Genomic DNA, 25,893 nt, shown 5'->3' with positions numbered 1-25,893 from the left:
TCCCAGAAGTGGCGTGCGGCACGTGCCTCGAGCATTTCTACAGCAATGAATGGCGCCACTGTTGCCAGAATAGAGGGGCTTTAGGTTCGCCTTTCGGTTCGCCCCAATAGAGCCAAAGATGGCGGCGTCCGCCGCATCGCCGCCTATGGCCAGCTGCACCGGATCACTTACAATTGCGGAGGATTGGGGGAGGTATCTGGAATGTACCGTAGCAGCGAATGTTGTCGGAAGAGGCATGATTCAGGGCCAGAGCTTCCGATAGAACGATCAGGGCACGTCGCGGAAGTCAAAGCTCGGCGAGGGCGGCCATTGTAAGTCGGTGCCGATAAGACTTTCGTGGTCGATTTGGATGAGCATCGTACCGGCGTGCGGTCGTGTATCACTACTGCGTGTTGCACGTTAAAGACCCCAGGCTAGCGGCTGTACCGCACTGGCTAAATTTCTCATCTACAGCTGGGAGACTCGTCGCCCCTGTGAGGCTGACCAAGTTCTAGGCTGTATAAACACACACACAACCCAATTTTTTTTTTACTTTCTTGGTGTCTCTTTCGCTTGGATTCGTGTGAAATGTTCTAATAATGGTTTCTTTACTAAAAAAAATTTGTCTTCCTTTTTAAGGCGGTTAGAATAAGTGAAAAGTGTGCATATACCCATTTGCATCGCTATTTAAAAAAAATGTGACAGCTTTGCTTTCGTTTCGGTTTCAACTGTGTCCCTTTGATGCGCAACTCGACTGGGGTTATTAAGACTATGTACCGCCTAACACCGGACAACCTAGCTGAGCTCAATGACAGTTGGGAGATGTAAACGATCGTTGGCTTAATTACTGTTAAAAGCGTTAGTGTGGCTAGGGTAATAGTCCGTTCGAATAAAGAGCTTTGTACTCGCATTGCGAGGAAACGAGCACGGATGTGCTCGATTGTGAAGTTGCACGCTGGGCTGTACAATGGAAAGATATAGACCAGTGGTTCTCAAATGGAGGTCCGCGGACCTTTTGGGGTCCGCGAAGGCATCCTAAGGATCCGCGAAGACCTGCCTCCCGGTAACAAAAGTTGTCTTTTTTAAAGATTGAGAATAGACGGTTTAATTCTGGGGTGAGTTTCCTCGTGTATATGCCAATAAGAGGTGTCTACTTCACAGTAGCCCTTAGTTATATCCATTTATTAAATCATTCTTATATTTAACCTATAACTTTCCTCTCCTCTAACCACGAACGGGGTCCTCCATCATCTCCGCCGATCTACAGGGGGGTCCGCGACACATCAGGGGTTGAGAACCTCTGATATAGACGATTGCAAGCAAGGCCAGCGAGCGCCGCCATATCTCTGCTCGTGCGGACAAGCCCGTCCAATATCATATTTGCTAAAGCGATGTTCACGCGCAAGCTGCATGTGTTTCCACTCGTGGGACACCAGTCGGGGCGCCCATGCTTACAAATACAATAGCCCTATCTGACCAAGCGTTCGGCGCATGCGTGAAGCCGCCATTACTTTAGTTCCCAGGAGGCAGGCGGACGTGCCCGAGACGGCTCGTGCCTTCTCGTGATCTGCCATCGCCAAGCTCCAGCGAGGTTGTCGCACGTGCAGAAAGACTGAAGTTCCCTCGATGCATTGCGGCAGCTGTGGCGTAGCTAAACTGGCTCGCGAGACCAGTCTATTTTCCATAATGAATATTCACGAAAGTAGTGCCAGGCTCCCCTCCCCGTATGGTCGCCATGTTGGCTCATAAAATGAGCGATTTCTCATTTACCTCTCCATTCTTCGTGAGCCCATCTAAATTCATTGGTGACAAGACGTTTCTTGTGTACCGAGATGTTGCTATCCGCACACCGCCGAAACAAGCCTACATCTTCGTCCCACCACCACATCCAGTGTCGGTGCTTGGAGCCTTTGTAAAATAATTTTTTTTTTTTTTAAATACGCAAGAAGAACAATGTAATTGGAAGAGATCCGTGGAGATGGACATCATTGATAAATTTAGTGCTTTTACAGTGTCAAAGATGCTTATATTGGCGAGGAACGTTTTCAGAACGATGATGCTAAATGGTGGTCTTGGAGTGACTGATTAGGATGACACACTCGAAGATTAGAAGGGGCCAAAATGGCGAATGCCATAGCAACGGAGGCCAATTAGCCAATCGCATTGCGAGGTTTTCTTTGTCTGTATGTTAATATCTGTTCGTATTTGGCTAGCCGGCAGGGAAGGCAAGGGCGCTACTTTTCCAGGATCCAATGACTTTAGTATTCACTGAACGCCATGTTTGAGGGCGCCGTTTGAAGCGCATGCTGAGAACAAGCTCACATTGATAGGCCGCTAGACCGGCAATCTTGTAACGTGGAATGAACGTTACAACAGAACTGTGGAAGCTCGCCGTCAGCACGCGCTCAGCAGTTGCGCACACAGCTGTGGCCACCCAGTGGATACTAAAGAAAGCAGATTGTTCGTTCCTGTACAGATATATATAAATATAAAATAAGAAAAAAAGTTGTCTCCTTAAAACTTCGCATCTTGGCTAGTATAGTGTTTGAGGGGGCCGTTGAACCAGAGAATGCGTCGCGCAGCGCGATAGACGAAAACGATGGCGCCTCAATCGCCGAAATCACTCGGACGCTGAGTTGCGGTAAACCGCCAGACGAGAGAGTGACCAGCAAGAAGGGCCGTCCGACGAGGAGTGCGGCTACTTTGGTAGTCAGAGCGTGCACCCCTCGTTAAGGGCTTCTTCGCTCACGTCGACGGCCACTCGGTGCTGCTGTCTTGGCTGGTCCGCTCTTCTGGCCCCAGGGGCTTCGATAACAAGCCGCGAGATGTCCGCGGACGAAAGGCGGCAGCGACCAGATGGAGCGGTCGCTCTGCGCGCCGGTGGCCGACGCTTTCTCTGGCTGATAAGATCGCGAGACCTGTCCGAGGACCACCTCATGTCGTCTGGATGTCGTAACTTTGTAGCGTTTAAAGGGAAACGACGTGTGCTACTCTTTGTGCACAGTGAAGCGTTTGTTTTCGGTTGCATGCGCTGTCTTTGGAGACCAGGGCCGGTTTCAGGGGTCGGCATCCCGCGGCCCGCGAGGCAATTTCATGGGGCCCCTGGCATGACATCAGAAAAGACCCCCCCCCCCCCCCCCCCCCCCCCCCTTCGCCGCTTCCTCAAACAGACTAAAGGATCACACGCTAGTTTTGACCTCAAACGGGTTTGGACAAGAGCAAGGAGTATTTTCAAATTGTCCGGCAACCACCTACTTGGGCAGAGAACGTCTTCACTTTCTTTTTGCCCTTCCTTCGCCTGCCTGCCCCCCCTCCCCTCTCCCCCCCCCCCCCCCCCCCCCCCTCTTCCCGCTTCGGGACTTGCCGTCCGGTCCCCTCAGTGTCGGTTTCGTGAAAACTCGGCCTGCCGTTGGAAAAGGTTGCCCACCCCTGGCTCAGATGGAGTGAAAGGCAGCCTGGCAAGCCTGGGGTGCGCAAGTGCTTGAGACTCGAATTCACGTGCCACTCCACTTCTGGGCTAGCTTAGGCGGTGCCTTCTTTCACACAGTCTTAGATGAAACCTTGATTATAGCAAGCCGGCCCAATTAAAAAAAAAATAATTCAAATTAAAAAGAAGCTATTTTTAACTTTTTGTTCATTTTTCCACGAAAACAAAAATTACTTTAGCAATATTTGCGTTGTTAGACGCACTTTGGGTAGGGGGGTCGCCCTGCTCTAGGCCCCGCCCATAACAAAAGGTGCTTGGCTATCTAAGGACGGTGTCTCGTCTTTCATTGGTTGGAGTCAACGTTACTAGAATTCCCAGTTGGGAAACTGCCATAGGAGCCTGCATTTAGAAAAGTAGCTCCGATCAGCACTCGAGAACCAAACTAAACGCGATCGCAACGCCGCCCTTTCTCCCGCAGCGGCCACTCCGGGAACCGGACGGCTGCACCAGAGTGTCGCATTCGATAGCGTCAGTTGTAACTGTTCAATTTTGGCTTCAATCGGCCATTTTAACGCCGAAACGTATACAGGGCTGCCAATCCCCGTCTCCGAAGCGTATAGGAGGTATTCACTGAACGCCATATTTGAGGGCGATGTTTAGAGCGCATGCTCAGAACGAGCTCAGATTAACAGCCTGCTAAGACCGGCAACCTTGTTGGTGCTAAATGCAGGCTGCAAAAGGACTGCGGAAGCTCGCCGTCAGCACGCGCTCAGCAGCAGCGCACACGGATGTGGCCGCCAGTGAATACCCCCTATTGACCACCAAAGTTAGGACGCGCCCAGGTCGGCCGAACGCGCTACTTGAAATCACAGGTGAGACATGGTTGTATAAAAACTATATTAATTGTGCCGCAAAACCTTCTAAACTAAAATTTTATGAAAACATCACGCTTTTTTCATTCGATACTAATCTCCAATAAATTTTCTACACAAAAGAATTTTTCCCGTTTGTTTTTACCCAAAAACATGCTCTCTAAAAACTCATAATAACCACCGCTAAAAAAAAGAAAAAAGATTAAGCCGTTGGTTTGGCGCTTCGAGCCAAGGAGTTTCGGTAGTGTGGGAAGCAGTAGCAATACAAGCAGCTTTCATGTTTTAACTCGTTGCTAAAGGGTGGCGCTGTTATCGTATTTAGTTTGGTCTCGGTGGACGCCAGCGGCTCGGGTTTTAAGGGTGAGTTTCCCAACTGAGTGCTTTAGTAACGTTGGTTGGAGTGATGATTCACGTGTGAAGTGTTCGTTATAAAATTGTTCCTCCGTGCCATAATAGTACTTTCATCGACAATATCTTTATATTTGAGAAACAGGTAATCTAGATAGAGCCATTGTTTTCAAAGATATCCCGAGATTGCATTTTCAGCTTCGGTCTGAAACGATGGCAAACATGGCTGCCGGTGTTTGGAACGTGCTCAACGAACGTAGATTTGAGCTCATAATTTTTATGGGTGCGAGTCGTTCTGCGTTCACCGAGGCGTTTAGAGGAAGATCTCAACCGACCTAATTTACAGCAAACAACTGTCGCAAATACGCGCCTTTGGAAGCGTCGTGCGGGTGCTTGTTTTCGTAGCGGTACTGGCCTAAGCGTTGCGCCCCACGTCAACTATTTTGCTGGATTTGGCTTGATTGGTTCGTTTGCGCGTGTTGATGCTGAATAAAGACGTTGATTCCCGTAAAACCGGCCTCGCTGGTGTGAATTGTGCCACCGTCGTTATTGCAACCATGGTTTCGGTACCGAGAAGATACATACGCAGGTAAAAATTGGCTAACCATTTGTCTGGAAGCAATCGGTCGTTCGGCTCGCATCAAGTTTGTCCAGGTATGTTTCCGTCATTTCGCTTCGAAAGGCAAGTAGCTCTCAAGTTTTGCAATGCACCTGGCCTCCGAAAGCGATTTTTAGGTCGCGTTTTAATCGTGCTCCATGATGCTTACCCAACTTCCTCGCGCATGTCACGCAAAAAAACAAACACAAAAACAGAAAAAAACATCATAACAAGAACAGAAAAGCCGGAAGGTCTGCATGTTTATTTTGATTTATTTAGTCCCCTCTCGCTTTTTACCGCACATCGACAGACGCTGAGAGAAACTTGTATAGGGAGTATTCACTGGACGCCATATGTGTGGGTGCTGTTTAGAGCGCGTGCTCAGAACGAGTTCACATCAATAGGCTGCTAAGACCGGCACTCTTAATGGTGCGGAATGCACATTGCAAAAGAACTGTGGAAGCTCGCCATCAGCACGCACTCACCATTCGCGCACACAGCTATGGCCGTCAGTGAATACTCCTGATTGAACCGTGGCTCGTGCATGATGAAACACTAGAACGCCACTTTTACGGTCGCGTCTTGGGAGCGTTGCGGACCTTTCTAGACAGGAGCAGAATAGCAGACGGAGACATGCGATAACGAACACCGACGAGCCGCTTTCTTGATCACGTCCTAATCACCAAACCAAGAACGGAAAGCGTGCAATTTCAGCGGAGAGTTTTCCGACGCGTTCCGCTTCGTCCCATTTTTTTGACGGGGGTCCCCCGGGTGGGGCCTTGGAATGCGTGCGTGAGGAAACCACTGGGCGCAACCAATCACAGGGACGAGGTTATTGGAGAGGAGCAGGCAAAGCAGGAGCGACTCGGCAAACAGAAACTTCGCACAGGATCAAGGAAGAAAGAGGCCAAAAGACGCGAAGTGCGAGAAGAAGCATGTGGGCAGAGACATTCTTATTGGTCCATCCTGAGTGACATCTTTCTGACGACTGAATTGACGTCACGCGCTCCTTTCTCTCCCGACGCCTCCGTCTTGCTCTAACAAAAAGTCATGTCCGAATCGAAAAACGCACGAAGCGTTCTGGCTTCCCGTTTTTCGGCTGGAAAAGTGCACGCTTTCCGCTTTCCGCCTTGATACCCCTTTACGGGCGTTGCAGACAACGATAGACGGTGGTGGAATAGCAGACGACGCCAGAGGCTGCCGCGCGTCTGCTCGCACGATTGGCAGGCGGGATGACAGACTAGACGCACCGGACGTCGCGACAGGGAGACACTACGCTTGCAAGCGTGTTCGGCCAAGCAGTCGAGCCAATCCAGTAGTAATGGCGGGTCCACAGATCTGTGTTCAGGGCTTAGAGTGGGCCGTGACGTCCACCTAAATTGCGTCTAATGACGTAAATATTGTTCGATTTTTTTTCGTAAACGAATGCAAAAAATCGCGTTTCATTCAGGCTTTCATTTGTATTTTCTTTATTTCAGTGTCTTTTAACTTTTTTGCAACGGGCGAGCGGGGACGAACGATGAGATGAAGTGGTCAGATGTAGAGTATTCATCTTTAAATATATCAACCTGAACTCATGACGGTAGCGCGATGTTATAACTCTGTAGAAAAAATGAAAGAAAGGAAACTTTGCCCTTATAGTTTCTAATAACTACACTGCTGAGCGTTCGCCATTGGCATCTAGAAAAATGTGCTGCCGTATCACTCCATAAAAGAATGTATATCGCATCGTACTGCACGCTTTTGGGTATACTCTCCAATCCCTCCAACAATCATTTAAAAGGCTGGGAAATATTGGCAGAAATAGCGAATACGTCTGTTCATAAACTACCCAGGTGCTGAAGACAGTCACTGAGTAGGACACTCTACCTGAATGAAAACCTCATATAAAATGGATAGATGCCTAATTGTGTCGACTATTCAGCTTATTCCTAAAACAGAAAGTTTTCGCACAAAACTGACCGACTGAGGAGCGTTCTCACAGAAAACAGCCAGGTAAAAACCACGAGTAATTTAATAATTAGTAATCGATTACTCTGATTAGCTTCTTTTTAGTTTTGCTTTGTTGCCAGCTTCTGAAAAAAATCTTGAAAATTATTTGTTTCTATCTTAAAGTGGTCAAATGACAACTAAAATTTTTGCAGAGTCTGCGCAATGCTATTGTCTCTCCCATCTTTAGCATACGAATATATGTATATTAAAAATCTTATATGAAACAAGACCGTACCGACTCAGCACAGTCACGTGTTCTGGTATAAAACTGAACTAACTGTAGCTTTGCAAGTGATATCCACTAGTTAGAATTAGATGACCTAATGAATCCCATTTGTAAGCAGTAATTGCAACTGTAATCAACTGTCTTTTTTTTCGGTGATGAATAACGGCATCGCCGTTGGCTATTACGCCCATACGTAAAGAAGCGATGTCTATGACGAACCTTTTTTATCCGTCGATTCGATGAAGCCGCGTGAACAAACAGCCACAAGCTTTTTCTGTTGTAAAGTATCCCAGGACTAAAAAAAATAAAAAAAAGAGTCAACTCGGCCTTGTATCTAACGAGCACTATTCTATATGAGGACAGGCAGTGCCTCCGGGAGCGTAACGGCCGCCCTGGCCGACATCCAGAAAAAAAAAATACATATAAATAAAAAAAGAACACAAATCCCAGGAAATCTAAAAAGCGGGTTGGCCCGAATCCCTTTCGGCCACTTATTTATCTTCGCCTTTTAAAAAAAAACTCGGATCTTCCGAGCAGCGACGTAGGCGCGCGTTCAGCCGACCGAGAACGTTCCCCGTACCGATCTCCCCAAGAGCGAGGCCGCAAAGTGTCTCCCTCCCCGCAGGTGGGACCCAGCAACGGCAGCAGCACCGGCGACGACGGCGACGCTGCCACCGTCAGCGAAAGCGGATCGCAGGGCTTTTACCGGACCCCAGTGAGCGAAAGATCCCGCCATTTTCTGTTTTCCTTTCTTTTCTTTCTTTCTCCACCTATATTTCTCTCTTCTTTCTGATCCGTTTAATGTGACGCTCCGTTGCGCGACCGGGGAGGGGGGGTTCCCGTGGCGTGCCCTAATGGAGGCGAGGCTGTTCCGGCGAGTGGGAGGCTAAAAAGCCTTTTAAGTCCACTAAAAAGCATCGTCGAGTTGTTTGTTCCAGCAGTGCGGGCACTCCCGCTGCGACGGCGCGCGGCAGCCGGCCGCGGGCCTTTTATTTTTTGCACCCGGTGCCACTTAGGTAAATAAGAAAGAGAAGTGCCGAGACGCCTAATGGACGCATGGCGCTCGTGCGAGCAAATGGGACCCCGGGATCGCGCTGTGGACGGCTCGGCAACGCGCCCAACCCTCTCGACCACCCCCCTCCCTCCTCCCTACCCCCCCCCCCCCTCCCCCCCCGTTCTCCCAAGGGGGGACTCGCTATAAATTCATAATGCCGCGATCTGTTTGTGCACCAACGACCGTTGTTGCCCGGCCGGCGTCCCCGTCTTTCGACCGGCCAGTGCCACGGCCACGCGATATCCGTTTATGCTCTTCCGAAGACGGACACAGTGTTCGATAATTATAGGACGTCCCAAAGTAGAGCTCGCTAATTGAGATATTAAGGGTGGTCCATTCCAACCCGCAAAACGGTCGTGCGGGAGCGTCCGGGACCCGGGAGTGACGTTCCCTGTGACGTCAATGGTTACATTTTGCGTGTTCCGGGAGACGGATCGTAATTTTCTGGGAGCCGGACGATCCCTAATTCTGTATTATTCTCCCCCTCGAAGTCACTCAAAAATCCCTCAAGGAGGAATTTCTCTCACTCTCCGCCCGTGATGACTACCATGCTTTTTTTTTTTTCTGTTTTCCGCTCAACCCCCTCGAATTCGCCCCTCCCCTTCCCTTCGCCCTCGCCCGTCGCCGGTGCGCTAGCTGCATCGCCCTAACACAACCGCACACTTTCGAGCCGCAACGGGCTACCGAAGATAAAAAGAAAACGGCTTCCGAGTGCGGGAAGCTCCCGGCTGGATGCCGTTTTGCGGGTCGGACTGGACCGCCCTTTATATAGACCGCTCTGGGATTGAATAAGTAAATTGTTATTTCATTATTATGTTTTATACGGCGCGCTTTCCCCCCTTTTTGTTCTTTCTAAATGAAATCGGTGACATACTGTACGTTGGACGATTGCCCTCACGCTGTCTACAATCTTAGCGTTCTTGCAATTTATATAAAGTTACATAAAAAGAACAAAACAAGTTAATGAAAAATGCAATATTACAAGTGGAATATGACCAAAACCATCTAATAGAAGACCGCAGGTTTGCTAACAAAACAGAAAAATATCTATTCACTTAATTCGTTAAGATGGCATTGCGTATAGACTGCAGCGACTACTTCTATGACATTTCGGCAAAATCCACGCATCACGCAATACATGATGGCTTTCTATGGTCTGTCCAGGATTTGCTCAACATATGGAACTGACAAAATATATGCGACTGTGATAGTCGCGAAAAACGCGAGAAAGGCTTCCTTATTTTTCTTCCATGTACCGGCAGATGACGACATAGATACTGCAGTTTTTCAAAGTGCAATAGTATGGCAAGAAGCGCCACGAGCTAAGAGGAGCGTCTAAATTTGGCCCATCGAAAAAGAATAAACACGTACCGTCCTCGAAGGCCGGAGTGCCCCCGTCCGGGATGTCCCGCTTCAAACCGGGTCTGGCGGACACTCCGGGAAGGTCGGACGGCGCCACGACGACATCAACGACATAGTCTCACTGGACGCAGCATCTGGGAATAGGCCGGATGCTGCCTTCAGGCGCACAGACACACACACACACGCACACATACACTCGCACTGTCACGCACGGAGCAGAGACGGGAAGTGTTCGCAGCTCCGGTAGAGTCCGCCAGAAGGGGCATTATTAGCTCAGGCCCTGTTTGCAAGTGAGCCCAGCGGCGGCGTGCGTACGGCCGCTCTTGTCCCTGGGTCACTTGCCGTCACTCAGCAGAGAGTCCGGGCTCCCGTAGCCGCTCGATGCGTCGTCCTGCACGGCCATATGGTCCAACGTGTGCCTCTTGAGCCTCTGGAGCGTAGCGTTGCTGCCTGGAGACGTGCCGCTGGTCGGAGGACCTCCGGCGTTGCTACCGGCGTTGTTAGAGGCATTGCCGTCCCGGCTGCCCGACGGATTGCCAGACGACGGGTTGTTGCCGCCGGAGGAACCATTGTTGCTGTTCGCGTTGCTGCTGGGTGTGTGGCCGGGGAAAGGGACGTTCTGGAAGGACAACCGCTCCTCGTAGTCGTACTCACAGAGGATCTTGTTGTCGAAAAGGTAGAACCGGTCGCCAACGCAGAACCTGCGATTACGACGAACGGCATGATGTAACCACAGGTAATACATGGAGTGTACAAGGATACTGGAGTGGTTGCCCTAATGAGCATTACCGAAAAGCAGTTGAGAGGAAACACGAAGCTCACCACCCATTTAACATCGATAGGATGCGAGCACGCTTATTTCGATGATCGTTATCTCACCTGTGGTTGCAGTGCTGGCAAGCGAAACACTCCAGGTGGTATACGTTTCCTCGTGCCCTCATAACCATCTCAAAGGCAGGGATCGTCTTGCTGCATGCCGAACAGAGGCCAGTCGTTCCGAAGAGCCTGCAATGAACGAAGACATTAGTCACACGACCCGAAGCCTAAGTTCATTGGTGCCACGGGATTTTCGTTTCAGAGCCAGTCACTAATCATCCCTAAGGAAATATGGCGCTATCTCAAACCGACCTATTCTTAACATGCCAGAGCCCTATAATTCATTTTGTTTTTACTTTAGATTCCGCCTAAGCAGGTGGGGCGCAATGTGAAAGGCGTGCCCTTAACTGACCTGAGGTAGTCCCTCTTGCAGAGGATGAGGTTGGCCTTTGTGAAGAGCGTGGAGCCGACCTCGCCGAGCCTGCAGTCGCAGCAGGCGCACTTGAGGCAGTCCTCGTGCCACAGCTGGTCCAGGGCCTTGAGCAGGAACCGCTCGCGGATAGGCTTCTGGCAGCCGGCGCACTCAGGACCAGGCAGAAGACCAGCCATTCCCAGAGCCCCGAGCCCGTTCCCACCAGGACCCATGCTCAAGGTGCCTGCCTGGACGACTCGCCGACCCGGCCCGGACTTCATGTCCATAGAATCTGGAACATTGACAGGAACCATGCAATGTACATCATGATCATCCGAAAGCGAGTCAGCTTAAATCGAATCGCTATTGAAACTAGTTTATAGATAAATAGTTGAAATGACTACAAGGCAGTGTTGTAGGCATTACCGTAAAAAAAGTAATAAAATACGTTGCTTGTTACTTACGAAATAAAGGTACGCGTCATCGGTACCGATAAAAAGTAGCGCACGTTATTCTTGCGTTACTTTTATTTCTAAATTAACGTTAACTGCGTTTTTTTTTTGTTTTTTTTTTGGCGCCAGTTTTTTTTCGCACTGGAACAAAGGGCGTGGGCGTTAGTGTTTTTCTGAAGTGGTACTTCTAGCGTGAGGAAAAGTCAGGCAAAATATTAAAGGTATGTAGAATGAGTGCAATAATTAATTACCTGGCGCCTATACTTCCCTTCTTTTTAAAATCGCAGCCGAGGCTACGAGTTAATGGTGTCAATCAAACAACGTGAAAACCTCAAGCCCCGGTTTTTTTTATGGTTGGTTCAGCGATGATAAAACAGGTACAGAAACGTGACGAAAACCATGATGGTGCCTTTTCATCGCTCTTTAAGCGGTCCCCTTAGCTCTTAGCGTCGGCTGCATCTGGACTTATGGTAAGACGAGTCTAGAAACACAAAAATAATAAAGTGTACCACGTTTATTTCAGGTTTTGGGAAGAACATGTAACGAGTAACGTAACTACGCTACCCGTTACTTGAAATAAGCAACGTAAGTACGTTACCCGTTACTGTTCCGGAAAAGTAACGAGTAAGTTACTACGTTACCACGAATATTGGTGGCGTTACGGGTAACGCCACCAATGTTGGCGTTACCCGTAACGCCGTTACTTGTAACGCCAACATTGCTACCAGGGATCCCCTTTTATAACAAACCAATATACGATGGTTGCATTAATTAAGAGCTAAGACAAACGGTTTTTCAAAAGGTTTCTAGCGAAGCCGGAACTACAAATGAGCAAGCAGGTACTTGGCAGACCCGCTAAAATTGTGGAGCTCGGTCTCGTAGCGTATCATTTGCCGGAACTGAAAGTGACACGGAGTACCAGATCAACAGCTCCCGAACGTTCGCGCAGTTAGCGAGAAACTCAACGAAGCTGCAGGATGCATCAACAGTTAGTTATTAGCTTTGTAAGTAAACTACGTCGTTCAAACGCTCACGCCATGCTTCTTCGCGTATGTATAAGCGACTTAATTGAAGAAAACGAAATTTTCCGGTCTCAGATATCCTTTTGCTGAAGTGCAAGCCGCCAAGAGGGCGATGCGAACATGCTCTCACGTCACTTACACCGTTCACCGACACCTCCCCTCTGTATACCGATGCGGGCGAGCCAATGAATTCGAAACCGGGACCTCGAATAAACGAGCCCCGTCACCGAGAGCCGCGGTTTCGGGGACAACGAGGAACGTCCTTTGCTGTGACAGCGGTACAGCTCCATTAGTGACCCACGGTCCCAGAGAGAGGATAACGCAGTATCGGCCCCTTCCGCGGACCCCGCGCGTGTGGTTCCATGACCCCCGCTGGTTCGTGGACGGGACCGAGCTCATCACCGGCCAGGGGTTACGATCGTTGTCGAGGAGGTCGGGGAGAACGCCATTGTAAGCGGTCCCACCGCGCCGTGCCACTTCTTCGGGTTGTCCGTCCCCGCAGACTCTGCGCGTTGATTAGGGGGAATTGTTTGGACCCCGGGAGCGACAAGGTCCCTGCTGGCCTTTCGAGTTGTTTCTTTTTTTTTTTTTGCCCCTTGATTTCGTTTGTTTGCTGGTTCCCACGTAGCCGGTTACTCCGCGCCGCGAAGGAGACAGGACCGGACACGGGGACGCCCGGGGGATGGTCAACGCGCAAATCTCATTTCCTCTGTGGCGCCGCCGAAATTTCCGCCTTGACCGTTGCATTCGTCTTCTCTTTGATCGAAAGGAAAATCCTGGTCCCTCGGCGTCGCGCGATAAAAATAAGGGGAGGATGTAGAGGCGGGAGGAGCCGGAGGCGGACAACTTCCGACTTCATTGTGTTTGCTACCTCTTTGCCGAACAAACGCTAAAGCAACTCCGCGACAAAACAAACAAACAAAAAAGCGCACAAAATATGGAGCGGCGCCCACGCGCGGTGCGGGTGTCACTCGAATTTGGGTTCGCATATGTCTCACGTGCGATAGTTTGTGACAGCTGGTGGCCACTTCCGTTTTTGCTTAGATCGAAAAACAAGAAACAACAACAACAACAACGAAAAGGGAAATGTGCGCTCGGCCCGGGGGGGGGGGGGGGGGGGGGCTTTGCGTCGGAAACTGAAGACGACTGCGCGGTCTCATTCAAGGAACGCTTTTTCACCGGTGCCAAAGTCGCTGGTCGCAGTCCGTTAGTGGAGAAGAGAGTGGACGTTGGATGGGCATTGCGACCGGTGGCTCTCGACTGTCCCTTCCGCTTTCTGGGTTTTCTATAGTCGACAAAAATGACGCGCGACGTTTTCTTCTGTTTGTTTTTATTTCTTTTCTGGTGGCGTTTTCGGGGAGCTGAGGTAGCCGCGCTGCGTTTTGTGGGGAACGGCTTGGGTCAGCTTCGTGCCCCAAGTTCACCTGCCAGGAGCGGGGTAAGAACACTTGACTGCTCGTGTTTAGTGGACAAGGGTAGAAAAGGGTAGCCCGTGAGGGCTACGTACACGAACTGGGTTTGTGAACAAAAAATGGCAATGTCAACGTTGCGCGAACCTGACGTTTCTTTGAGCGGATTTGGGATTCGCCAGCGTCAGGTCATTTTACACTCCACCTCACCAGTCATGGGCGAATCTCTGAACAACAGACACGATAATATAGATTAAAAAAAAAGATAAAAGAAACGCTCTGTATGTTGTGGGGAAAGTCCGTTGCCGAAATGGGTATGCTTTGTAAGGACAATCCTGCCAGCGCTCGTCCATAGGCGTACAAAGGAGCGGATAGTGATGGTGTCGACCAGCGGCGTACCGCCATTAGTCTTTAATGCGGAGCGCCATTTATAAGATTTTTCATCCTCTTCGGGTAATCTGATTAGACTCGGGGACAACAATCTGTAGCATATCCAAACAGCAGAGCACTCCGTGTGTGCAGCTTTACTCTACCCCAAACACGCGCCCCCGTACTTTTGACCGCACTGCCACAAAACTTTCGGAGTGCCGCACCGCGTAAGCTCTCCTTTCTTTCTTATCATTACCAAACCAACATCGAGTAGAGCTCGAGTCCTGGCACTCCTGCTTTCACCTTACCTCCCTCTCTTCCTCAAACGTGCGGCTTCGCCGTACCTTCGGAGGGAACCCCAATACACGGCTTCGAGACCCGGCCCATTCCGTAGCAGACCCGGACTTTCCCCAGACGCCCACCGCTGATGGAGATGGCCATCACGGGGCCATCGCTGCCGCCGGGCCCGCCAGCTTGGCTTACGCGCCACACCGAAGCGATGGCTCAGCCTGCCCGGAAAGCTCCTCGTCATCGATTGGGAGCAAGGGTCCGATAATAGGCCGCAGGCAGCAGCCCGCAAGAGGCGCGTGCATTAGCGCTCTCTTCCATTTCCGTCGAGGTGCGTGTCCGCGCGCAAATGGGCACTTCTCCTCTGGAAAAGCCGCGCGAGGCCTGGAGGGGGCGTCTTTTCGCAAACACGCGTCGAGCTCCAAGGCCCGAGAGGCGGGACCGCCCATGCGCCTACTCCCGGTGGTGGACCGCAACGAACGCTACGAGCGATCCCAGCCAATCCGGAACTGCGAAACTAACACGTGAACAACGCGTTCCGCGCGTGGCTGCGGACCAGGCGATGGTCACCTGACATTCGCACCGAATCGGATCGATTTCGCTGGCAGCGTCTCCCTTCAGTCCATCGTAAGGTGAAACGGAGTTGCGGCGGCGGCGGCGACGGCGGCTTCATTTCTGCGAATGTGTCCGGCACGCTGAAAGAGCCGAAATTGCCTGCCGTCTTCTGCATGAAGCAGGACCGGACATACACACACGGCTGCCGCGTTACATTGATGGCCCTTGAAGCAGATGCCATATAACCTTACTTAGGGAGCCGCTTTCTTTTCTTTTTCCTCTTTTTCATCGAGTGGATGTTTACAATCGCACGGCCGAAAGTGCGGAAATTACACCCTGGGAGCGCGAGGGTGCACCTCACTTTGGGAAGCGATTCAAGTACGCGTAATGCTCGCGAACACCGCATACTGGAACGTCTCTATGCGCTCGGCTTGAGTCTTTCTGGCACATAAGGCGAAAGCACTGAATTCAGGCCCATTCTTCTGGGTATCATTTTTAGGGGATATATTTTCCCCCGGTTGCTTCAACGATGCAACTCAATATTTTTCTTAAAAAATAACTCGAGAAAAAAGAAAGAAGACGCTTATATCGTGGTTATTCTGGTCCACTCCACCTTTCAATGGAGATTGAAACGACACCTCTTTCCCCGTTCCCCTCCCCTCTTTGGGACCCATGTTGGACAGGCGCAACACTTGGAGAGCGCTACATATCTCAAGAGAAGCCGTCCGACTTTTACGGATCTCGGCATTACGTCATCATTAGTGAATCCCCGACCCGCCCCTAGCGGCGAACGCGCTCAGGCTCGACGAGGGTAGGCGGCAAAAGCGGCAGGACACGCAGACGTGCGCTATTGGCAACTTTCATCGCGCGTTTTCGAACCAACCTTCACGGTTTCGTGCTTAGACCGCCAGGCGCAGCGGATATTTGATTCGATCGAGAAGGCTAGCGAGCGAACCCGCCGCCAGAGCTTTCTGTTCTGGCCGCTACGTGTCGTCGATTGCGCTGGAGTCGCCTATACAGTCTCACCCAGTCTTGTACACGTTATTGGAAAAAAAAAAATAAAAAAGACGAAAAAAAATGAATCGATTACAATTACAATTTTTATTGGTTAAAAGGTATTCAATTATAATAACTGATTGAATTGACCGTAACTCAAAAAGTAACTGCTACTTTTCGGATTACTTCAGAAATTTTTGAAACGACGTAAATTTCCTGCAGATTTCAGAACGGGTCCTTCATACGGTTCATTATTCGATTAGAATCACCCAACTAAATACTACTTATTTTCTCAATCCACACACTTTAGTAAACTGTGTTTTTGTTTTTGTTTTCTGCCGGAGACTTGGCTCCAGAGGATTCCTCGATGGGAAACTTGTACGAAAAAAGGGCGCCATAAAGAAGGGGATAAGGGAAAATAGTAACGGTTACAATTAATTTTAGTACTCCCAAAAGCAATCGGATTACTCTCGTGATTACTTCCAGACTTGTACGTAACGCATTACAAGTAATTGATTACTTGTAATCAATTACAGTTAAGTGTAACTTTGTAACGCTTCAATTACATTTGTCAAGCTGTAACGCTCGGAGTAATTCAATTACTTTTTTCTGTAATCAATTACAAAATCAATTACACAATTACCAATTACATTTTTCATCCCACAATTTTTTTTTTCTCACAAAAATCAGAATAGTCACTCAGCCATGGAGCAAAAATGATTGACATTTTTTTAACGTCTAAAAAAAATAAAACTAGGATTAGTCGGCAAATCCTTTTTTCTTTTACGCCACGCTCTTCTACAAGCGCGCCACCAGCCTTGGCTGGGGAGTTCCGGATCTCGTTGCCGATTGCTGATAAAGTCGACGGGAAGCGGGAACTCGCTATTGACTTTTTAGTGGGCTTTGTTCCTTAGGTCGACGCGTCAGCTACACGACAAGGTCCGGGTCTGAAAACAAAAAAGGGAACAATCACCAAACAAAATTGTGTACGCAATATTTTACTGTGTATTTGTGTATTTCAGTCATCGCAATAAGAAGTAACGTGAAAGTAACTTGAAAAGTAATCAATTACTTTGCAGTAATTGTTCAATTACTTCTGGGAGGCAGTAATCAGTAACGGTAATCGGTTACTCTTTTGACTGTAGTAATTGTAATTGTAATCAGTTACTCTTTTTCAGTAACGTGTACAAGTCTGATTACTTCCAATAAACGTCTTTAAACATTTACAAAATTACTCGAAAAAGGAATAGAGTACAAGTAATTTGATTACTTTTTATGAGCAACGTACAAGACATTTCTCACCATACTATAGTCGGCGGAGGACGCTAGGAGTTAACTAAGCCAATCCAATCCACTCTAAGTGTCACGTGATCATTGATATATTCCCGTGTAAGTGTCACGTGATATATTCACAGCGCTGGATTGGCTGGGATGACTCGTAGCGTCTGTAGCGGTTCGTCTAATGTAAGGCTCCTTGTGAGACCCTGTAAAAAGCAATCGCGGCGCCTCGGACGACGCCAGATAGGTTGGGCTGCGTGGATTCACTAGTAATGACGTCAGAGGAGGGGAAGTGGAGGCCTTCTAGCTAGCACAGTATTATCATGACTGCAGCAAATAAAAGAATAATAATAATTAAAAAAAACTGTTACAGAAGTTATGTTGACACGCATACCACGAAACGTGGCTCTGCTAACACATTTAATAACCTGTGTTGTCCGAAAAAACATATTTAGACGATATTGCGAAACGGCTTGATGGACTGGTAACACTGTGCGCGCGGTCATCTTGGTAGCGTCAAGTTTCTTGAATTTCGATTTCTCGCCATTTTGCGGGCAGGGATCCTCTGCCAGTGATTACGACGCAGCAACTGCGTGATTTTCTGACTTCCGATTACCCAACGTGTTACAAAGACCCAGGACGTTGTCATATCTCGACGCGAAGGCGCAAGAAGTCGTAGTGTTTAGCGGTTGAAGCATATCGTCCACCATCTTAGCCCCACGCCAATCCATGCGACTCAAGATTCTTCTCTCTCTTTTTTTTTAATTGTCATTGGCGAAGTTTGAAAAAATATTTTTCCTTCCATCTCAGCTATAGCAAAAAAAAAAAAAAAAAGTAAGAAAAGAAGAGGTTTGAAATTAAGTTGGCGTCGTCAGTGTAACTCGGTGTCCGCACCATAATGTTTTTTGTCGCCGCTAACATAGAAGTTTTAGCTACGGCGATGAATTAAGCAGGCCCGACAATTCTCGAGGCGGCATCTCCATATCAGATGTGGCATATGTGTGCACGCTAAACACTGGCGCGCTGATGCGGGTTTTAACCCGCCGGTGGCGCGCTTATTTATGACGCGCGTCAAAAAGGACCAATCAGGGGCCGGGTATTCGCCCCACGGTTTTACTCCGTGAGGAAGCAGCTATACGCTGCCGGGCCCACCGGAAAAGTTTCTGGTTTTCCAGGTCTGCTAACCTAGAAAACCTGGAAAACATTTTCCGGGAACTTGGCGGGTTTGGAAAAGTCCAGGAAACGTCGGGAAATTTCCACCGCAAATCGGCATCGGTCAATGAAACCGAGAAACAGGAAAACACCCGTGTGTGGAGTGACATACATTACGGACAACTCAGTCGCCATGCGGATGTAAATCTCTGTTTTGAAACTATGTAGAGTCTTGTGGGGAAAACCGGCGACCCGACCCGGATTATCTCATCTTGAAAATTCGCGCACAACAACGAATGGCTTCACGACGTGAGAGCTCGACTGTTGAGTTCCTCTATCCTCCGCTAAATGGACCGAGAAGTTCGCGTGGCGCCCCCTTACGGCGAACCGGGGTGACGTCACGGCGAGGAGAGAATTTGTGCCCGACTCGCCTCGCTCGCCTGGTGGAGGCTGTGGTGACGCTACACTCTAAGAAAAAAGTTGGCCTCAAGGGACTAACGGCAGCATTTGGTCCTCTGAACTCCCAGTTGCTCCTCGAAAGGACCATCTGGCTCAAGCTAGGTACCGTGCGCAAAAGCTGGGGACTAACTGCGCTCGACTGGGACCAACCGATAGGCGTGCGCGAGCAAAAGCATCCATTAGTCCCCCTCAGACAGGGTGCATCTGTATGATTTAGTCCCCGAATGCAAACGGAATGTTCGCCAGGAGGACGGATGCTATTTCGCTTGTCTTGGGGATCGGCGAGACTCAGCCCAGCACGGCTGAAAGTGTTGACGAAACTCGGACGAAACTGGCGAATTTGTTTAATGTGCCAGGAACGTTAAGACATTGCATGGTAGAGCTTCACGCGTTGTGTGAAAGCGAGTGAACGAATGTGTTGACTCGACTTCTTCCAACTATCTCCTCAAAAACGATCTGTTGACATTCCAGAAGTCCCATTTACGTAATTTGCCTTCGCGCAAAAAATGTGCATTCATCCAAACGCAACACCTCCAAATACTAACACTTTTTTTTCTTTTAAAAATGAAACTTAACAGTTTGTAGAAGCCACGCTTTTAACACCGGAGTCTCGCAGTCAGAATAAATGGTCATTTCAATCCCTAAAACTGAGCATTCCCACCGGCGATATAAGCAGTCGCGCGATGCCACTAGATCGCATCGCAAAAAAAATTAGATGGTCACACCGGCGTTTGCGATAAGCGAGTCCAACGCCTTCGTTGGCGAGTCGTTTGTCGAAAACTCTCGCTCCGAACGCCGTTGATTTGCTCAGCCGCTCCGCGACTAGATCGCATCGCAAAAAAGTTGAGTCGAGAAGCGACTGCTCCAATCGCGTCGCTTTTTGCCCGCGATGGTCGCTTTTGCGATGGAAGTTATCGCGCGGCTAGATCGCATCGCCGGTGGGAACGCGCCTCCGTCTCTGTGTGACAAACCTTTCTGGGTAGTCCAATGTCGAACTAAAATCCGCAACGACACACTTAATGCACGGCACGTTCCACTTAAAGAGCACATTCAGGGGCAGTATCCAGACGCCTTCATGCCATCGTCGTCGCTGTTTCCAAAACAATCCAGATGAACTACGAAGAACGAACCACGCCCGGAACGTCACACCTGGCAGCACCCTACTAATACAAAACAAATGCAAACTAAAAAAAAAAAAAAAAAAAAAAGCCACTTGAGAAAGTTGAAAATGCTTAAGAGAGAAAGAGAAAAGAAAGAAAAAAAAGTGTCTGCTTGAGGTCACTCGACCGGCGTGTTGAAAGTGGCGACCGTCTCCCGTCCTTGGAGCTCTTCGGTAGGGATGTCGCGAACCACCCTAGGTTCGATTTCGAAAGGTTTCGATATTTGCGAAGCGAACTAAGGTTCGATATCGAAAAATTTCGATATTTTCGTACCGACCTAGGTTCGATTTCGAAAAATTCGCAACTTTTGTCCACAGCGGAGCTTCGAATTCGAAAATTTCGAAGCTTTCACGGTTTCTAAAATTTCGAATTCGAATATGTCGAATATTTTTTTACTTCAGGTTCGATAAATTCGAAGATTTCGAAATTCTTTGTAAAAAAAATTCGAAAACTTCGAACGCTTCGAATTTTTATAGACATGAAGTTCGAACAATTCGAAGATTTCGAATTTCTTTTGGCTTAAAGTTCGAAAAGTTCGAAAGTTTCGATTCTCTTTTAACGCTACATTCAAAAAAAAAAAAAAAACTTCGAAGATTTTGAATTTTTTTTAATCCAAGTTTTCAAAGTTTGAAGTCCGATTTTCAAGTTTTTCTACAGTTTCAGTTTCAAATAACGCTTTCACGACTCACTTGTTTTCACAAAATCAAGTTTAGAAAAGTTAGGGTGTGATATCTAGATTCTGCGAAGTTGGTAAGGCAATTAAATGAGACGACGAGTGTCCCGGACGTGCTAGAATATTTGCCAGTGCAGAATTGTGACCGCCAGCCCCCCGGGGGGAAGGGAGGGGGAGGGGGGGGGGGTCTTTATCACGCAGTAGTGATTGCACGAACACACTGTTTTACGAAGACTCATCCAGTTCGAAACGGCCAGGGGCGAGCAGGAGGTTGAGGCTCAGAAAAACCTTGAAGCGACCTGGCAAACCAGCTCGCCACCCCTTGCACGCTGGTAGTAATCCGATCCGGTGAAGTTTATAATTGTCCTGGAGGTTTATTTTCTGGGACGGAGGAATCGCCTCGCAAAAAGCACAAAAGCCGACACAACTCGAAGTCGAGGAGCGTTCTACCATACAAGTGGCGTCGGAAGAGGAAAAACGGGGGGAAAGAGGATAGCGGCGGGGGGGGGGGGGGGGGGGGGGGGGGGGGGCTTCAGCTTCCTTTTCCCCTTCGCAGGTATTTCGGACTGTTAAAGAAAACAATACGGGGAAAGAGGGCGTGGTCGAGCTTATTTTAATCTGAAATTATTTATGCATATGTATAGCTACTGTCGCTCTTCACTGCATAAAAGGTTGCGTAGATGGTCACTGTTAGAAACTCGTTGTCAGAAGGCACTGCTCGTCACATGCTTAGTGGTTCGGAAGTTCAAAGCTGTCTTTTCGACCTAAACACCTGTGCCGATAGTAACAAAAGAAGAAGAAAAAAAAAAAAGAATAAATGCGGGAATAAAAGGCAGGAGAAAAAAAAAACTATCAAGAATTCGTCGGAAGTGTTCTATTCGTGCATATTCAGAGGTTCAGAACTTCGAAACAAGTTTCTTTTACCAAAATGTGTACAGGCTAAAAGAAACACGTCCCAGGAACGTGAAGCGAAAAAAAAAAAAAAATGTTTTCTTTTATTGACGTGCTGAACTTGAACACTACTAGAAATCTTCTGCAATGAGTTAATTTATTCCTTAACGTGAAAAAACAATAAATATATTATTTTTTATTCTGCAGATGGCAATGATATGTACTGTCTGTGGTGCTAATTTAAATGCGATACCTCAAACAACTTAGACGAAAATAAATATCAAGTTTAGGTCATAATTGCATGCAGATTCATGTTTGGACATTTCTTTGAAACTCACGTTGAATAACAATAATCACATCTTAAGACGGCACTTACCTAGGCTATACATAGATCATTCTTAAAAAAGTATAGCATATCTACCATAAATAGCTCCGGCTGCAGCGTGCTTCAAATCTGGCACAAACGATAATCGTCAAAAACCCGTCGTCCGTCCTCGCCCCTTCGGGGATTTATTTCTTTAAACCTAAGCATGCCAGAACATTGAAATAAATGACATTGTCTTTCGTAAGGAACGCAGCACCGCGTGTAAAAGTTCGAGAAAAAAAATTACGAATGTACCCCACACCTTGAAATCAAATGAAACCGGCCGCCGGTCTTTCGAAGTTCGACGAACGTCGAACTTTTACCCTAAAAGTTCGAAGTTCGTCGAACTTCTGACTTTTCAGAATTCGAAAGTTCGAAACTTTTCGATTTTCTTGATAAATAAGTTCGAAAGTTCGAAATTTATCGAATTTTTTGGTCAGTCAAGTTCGAAAGTTCGACAAGCATCGAACCTTGCAGCGCAATAAGTTCGAAAGTTCGAAAAATATCGAATTTTTTAGCGTAATAAGTTCGACGGTTCGAAAAGCGTCGAACTTCTTAGCTTAACAAGTTCGAAAATTCGACTTCCGTCGAATTTTACGATATAGACAATTCGAAAAATCGAAATCTTTCGAACTTTTCGAACCGCTTGATTCGATCATCGAAACTTCGATTCGAAAAAAGTTCGCGGCATCCCTACTCTTCGGTGTCCTTGTGTCGTGTGCAGTGGGAGTGGGAAAAGAGATTATCTTCTGCGCGCACTGCCCCCTCCCCCCAATCCCCTACCCCGCATTCTTTGCTCCTTGTACACGCGGAGGGTTGGGCGTTGGTCAGATGGGGTCCGTCGGGAAAACGGGAAGTGTCTTTGTTTGAAAAGAACCTGTTTTTAGTAAGTTGAAAGTCGAAATACAGCCTTCGTCGGAGGCTGGTCGCCTTGTGTCGTCTCCGATCATGCTGGGATCGGGTTTGGATTCGCGGTACTGAAGCACTGCACTTGATCTGTTCTGACGTCGCAAGCCAAGGGAACTCGATTAAGGTATGTCGAAGTGCTTCTGTTTATGGTGTATTTATTAACTGTGGCTTCAGAAAGTGTTTTCTTTTGAGCGCGTTCTCTAGCTTGCAAAGCGCGCGCCATGCTCTATTCTTTTTGGCACCCCGGTTGCTGATTTTGTTATGCGGCACAGAGACCTCATATTCTATCGTATCGAGCGAAACGCCAGTTCTACCGATGGCTTATTTTTGTGTGTGTGTGTGTTTCGCAGACCCTGGCAGGATCGCTTGACCATAAACGCCTGTCCACATGCAGCGGAGCGCTACAGGCATAACGCTGACCTTGCGCTAAGCGCGTGCTGACGGGATCGGTCAAAAGCTTTGTATCGCACCGACAAAACTCATGCTCACGGCAGACGAAAAGTAGCTCATGACACGTGAGCAGCGCTACATCAGCGCTTCGCTGCGTGTGAGAAACGGCATTAATGGAGACATTTATTCGATTGTACACTAGACATTCGCGTTGATGGCGGGAGATCATGCCGTCACTTTGAAGCATAGTTTGAGCACGAACGCGCTGGGTCTGTAATTCGCAGCGAACGATCTACTAAAATCAATATTGCGCTGGTCTGCTGTCAACAGACTGCGTGTTGGATGTGAACCATTGTATCACTTATGCAGCCTATTTGTTAATTTATTATGCGTGTGTTATAACTTATATCTCATATATTTGTCAAGCGATTCGGTATTAATGCTGCCCTGTTACTAATAATCCAAATTCCTCGCAAACAGGAAAGAAGCTGCCGGAGCCCCAATAAGCGGTGCTGGGACCACGACCGACTTGGGCAGACGTCCCAGTGTCCAAGCCATCGTCGACGCAAGTGCGCTCTTCGGAATCTGGCCTTATCGTGGATTCTACCGCCCTGGAACTTTGACTTCAGTCATCCTTGAATGCGATGTGTATCTACGAGGCAATAAAGCTACTTTTAACCTGAACTCCACAATTTCGTTTCGGGAGATTTGTGGCACGGGACCAAATGAAAAAAAAAAACCTTTAGTCCCAGAAGCCTAAATCCAAGGGCGCAACGTTTAGACCCAGGGGTCCAAGTGCAAGGGCCTAACAGTTAGTCCTCGGGGTTCATTTGAACCGGTGTAGCAGTTAGTCCCAGGGGTCCAAGCGCAAGGGTCTAACAGTTCGTCTTCGAGTTTCAATTGAAACGGTGTAACAGTTGGTCCCAAAGGACCAAGTGCAAGGGCCTAACAGTTGGTCCCCGAGGTGTAACTGAAAGGGTGCAACAGTTAGTCCCAACGGTGCTAGTGCGAGGGACTAACTGAAGGGGCGCAACAGTTGCTCCCGTTACAGTTGCTCCCCTAGGGGACTAATGGTGGTGGCAGCGCATTTAGTCGCCCGAGGGACTAAGTCGCGCTCCCTTTTTTCTTAGAGTGTAGCTGTCGGCGCGCTCGTTTCTATCTATTTTTTTTTTTCGGCCTGTTTTCCGTAGGAAGTGAGAATTCTTATATTTGCCTCTACTGAGGTATGGCCTGTAGCTACAGGCGAAACTTGAACCAACATTTTAAGCATGGTTGACAGGGCAGGCGACTCATGAATCACAGCTAATATATGAAAACAAAGAATATGACCACAATGGCAGGAGCATCACTATAGATTTACATCTCGCACAATAAATTCTGCTGATGGTCTGAATGAATGGGCAGGTTATGTATACTATTTTTTTATCTCTGTTTTTAAACAAGATCGCCGAAGCAGAAAAGCTGCATGCTGCTCGAGCAACATGCTGAATACAGTCTGGGCCATGGGGAGAAATCACAATTGAGACAGCCCAAGTGCAGGGGCAAATAAAAAAAAAAAAAGAAACAAGGAATCTTTATTATATACATGTCTCGCATTTGACCTTTGCTGGATACCGATAGTATTTCAATAGACTACTCGGGTGATATCTTTGGACTTGTTTATATCAACCCTCAAGTAATGTATAACAAACGTAAGCCAAGGTGTCTAGCTCGTTATTAGTTCCTTAAGCCCTAAAATTAAGATTTTACTTATATCGAATCGTCCTGAAGCTATAATACCATAAGCTTTTCTAACGCAGACTGTCGCCCTTCACAGGTTCTACATTTTCTGCTACTATACCCGTTTTCACCTCAAGAAAAAAGCAATTTTTGTGCATTGTTCATACAGATCGAAGTAGTTTTTACGATTTTTGGTCATGGAAGGAAAAAACGTTGCTGGAGAGATGTTCGAATCCTTGCTTTTACTCCTGTTTTCCTCTGTTGTCAGAGAGTCCAGCTGTAAAGAGTTTGGAGGCCGAGGAAGATTTTGGGGACCTGCAGCAATGTCTCTTTTAATTGGAAATGACAATTCAGACTAAACGGTGTATTTTCGGAATACCCAAGGCTGGAGTAAAGAATGTCAGAAAAAGTATAAAAATTCTAAATTACGGCACTATTGCTGTACATATTTTGGGCAGTTCAATGTATATACACCAACTCATGTTTACAAACAAACCGGAGCGCCCCTAGCGGACGCCACTGGCGCCGCGCATGCGCGGTGGATGGTGGGCAAGAAGCCCGCCGTCGCTCATGAACAAACCATTGAACTGCGTTGTTCACTCTCAAGAAAAAAGGGTGTCAAAAGGTGTATTCTTATACCCTTTGTCCCATATAATACACCCCCAAACTTCAATTCGACATGCAGCGCCCTACAGTCAAACCGACGGCCCGAAATTTTACG

General features: G+C 48.1%; 1 protein-coding gene across 1 annotated transcript in view; it reads right to left on the bottom strand.

The window, feature by feature from the left end:
• Positions 1 to 25,893, bottom strand: part of LOC8040220 (LIM domain transcription factor LMO4) — a 111,085-nt gene that overhangs the window by 16,926 nt on the left and 68,266 nt on the right. Inside the window, exons 3-5 of the mRNA XM_002413995.5 lie at positions 11,087 to 11,378; positions 10,738 to 10,863; positions 9,868 to 10,559 (exon numbers count right to left, since the gene is read on the bottom strand). Of these exons, the coding sequence (XP_002414040.2) occupies positions 10,193 to 10,559; positions 10,738 to 10,863; positions 11,087 to 11,378 (785 nt within the window). The 3' untranslated portion in view covers positions 9,868 to 10,192. The remainder of the gene's footprint in view (positions 1 to 9,867; positions 10,560 to 10,737; positions 10,864 to 11,086; positions 11,379 to 25,893) is intronic.

The sequence above is a fragment of the Ixodes scapularis genome, unplaced genomic scaffold (genome assembly GCF_016920785.2).
Source record: "Ixodes scapularis isolate PalLabHiFi unplaced genomic scaffold, ASM1692078v2 PGA_scaffold7__128_contigs__length_106722199, whole genome shotgun sequence".
NCBI lineage: Eukaryota > Metazoa > Arthropoda > Arachnida > Ixodida > Ixodidae > Ixodes > Ixodes scapularis.
Note: the sequence above shows the minus strand (reverse complement) of the source record. Positions and strands in the feature narration are given on the sequence as shown.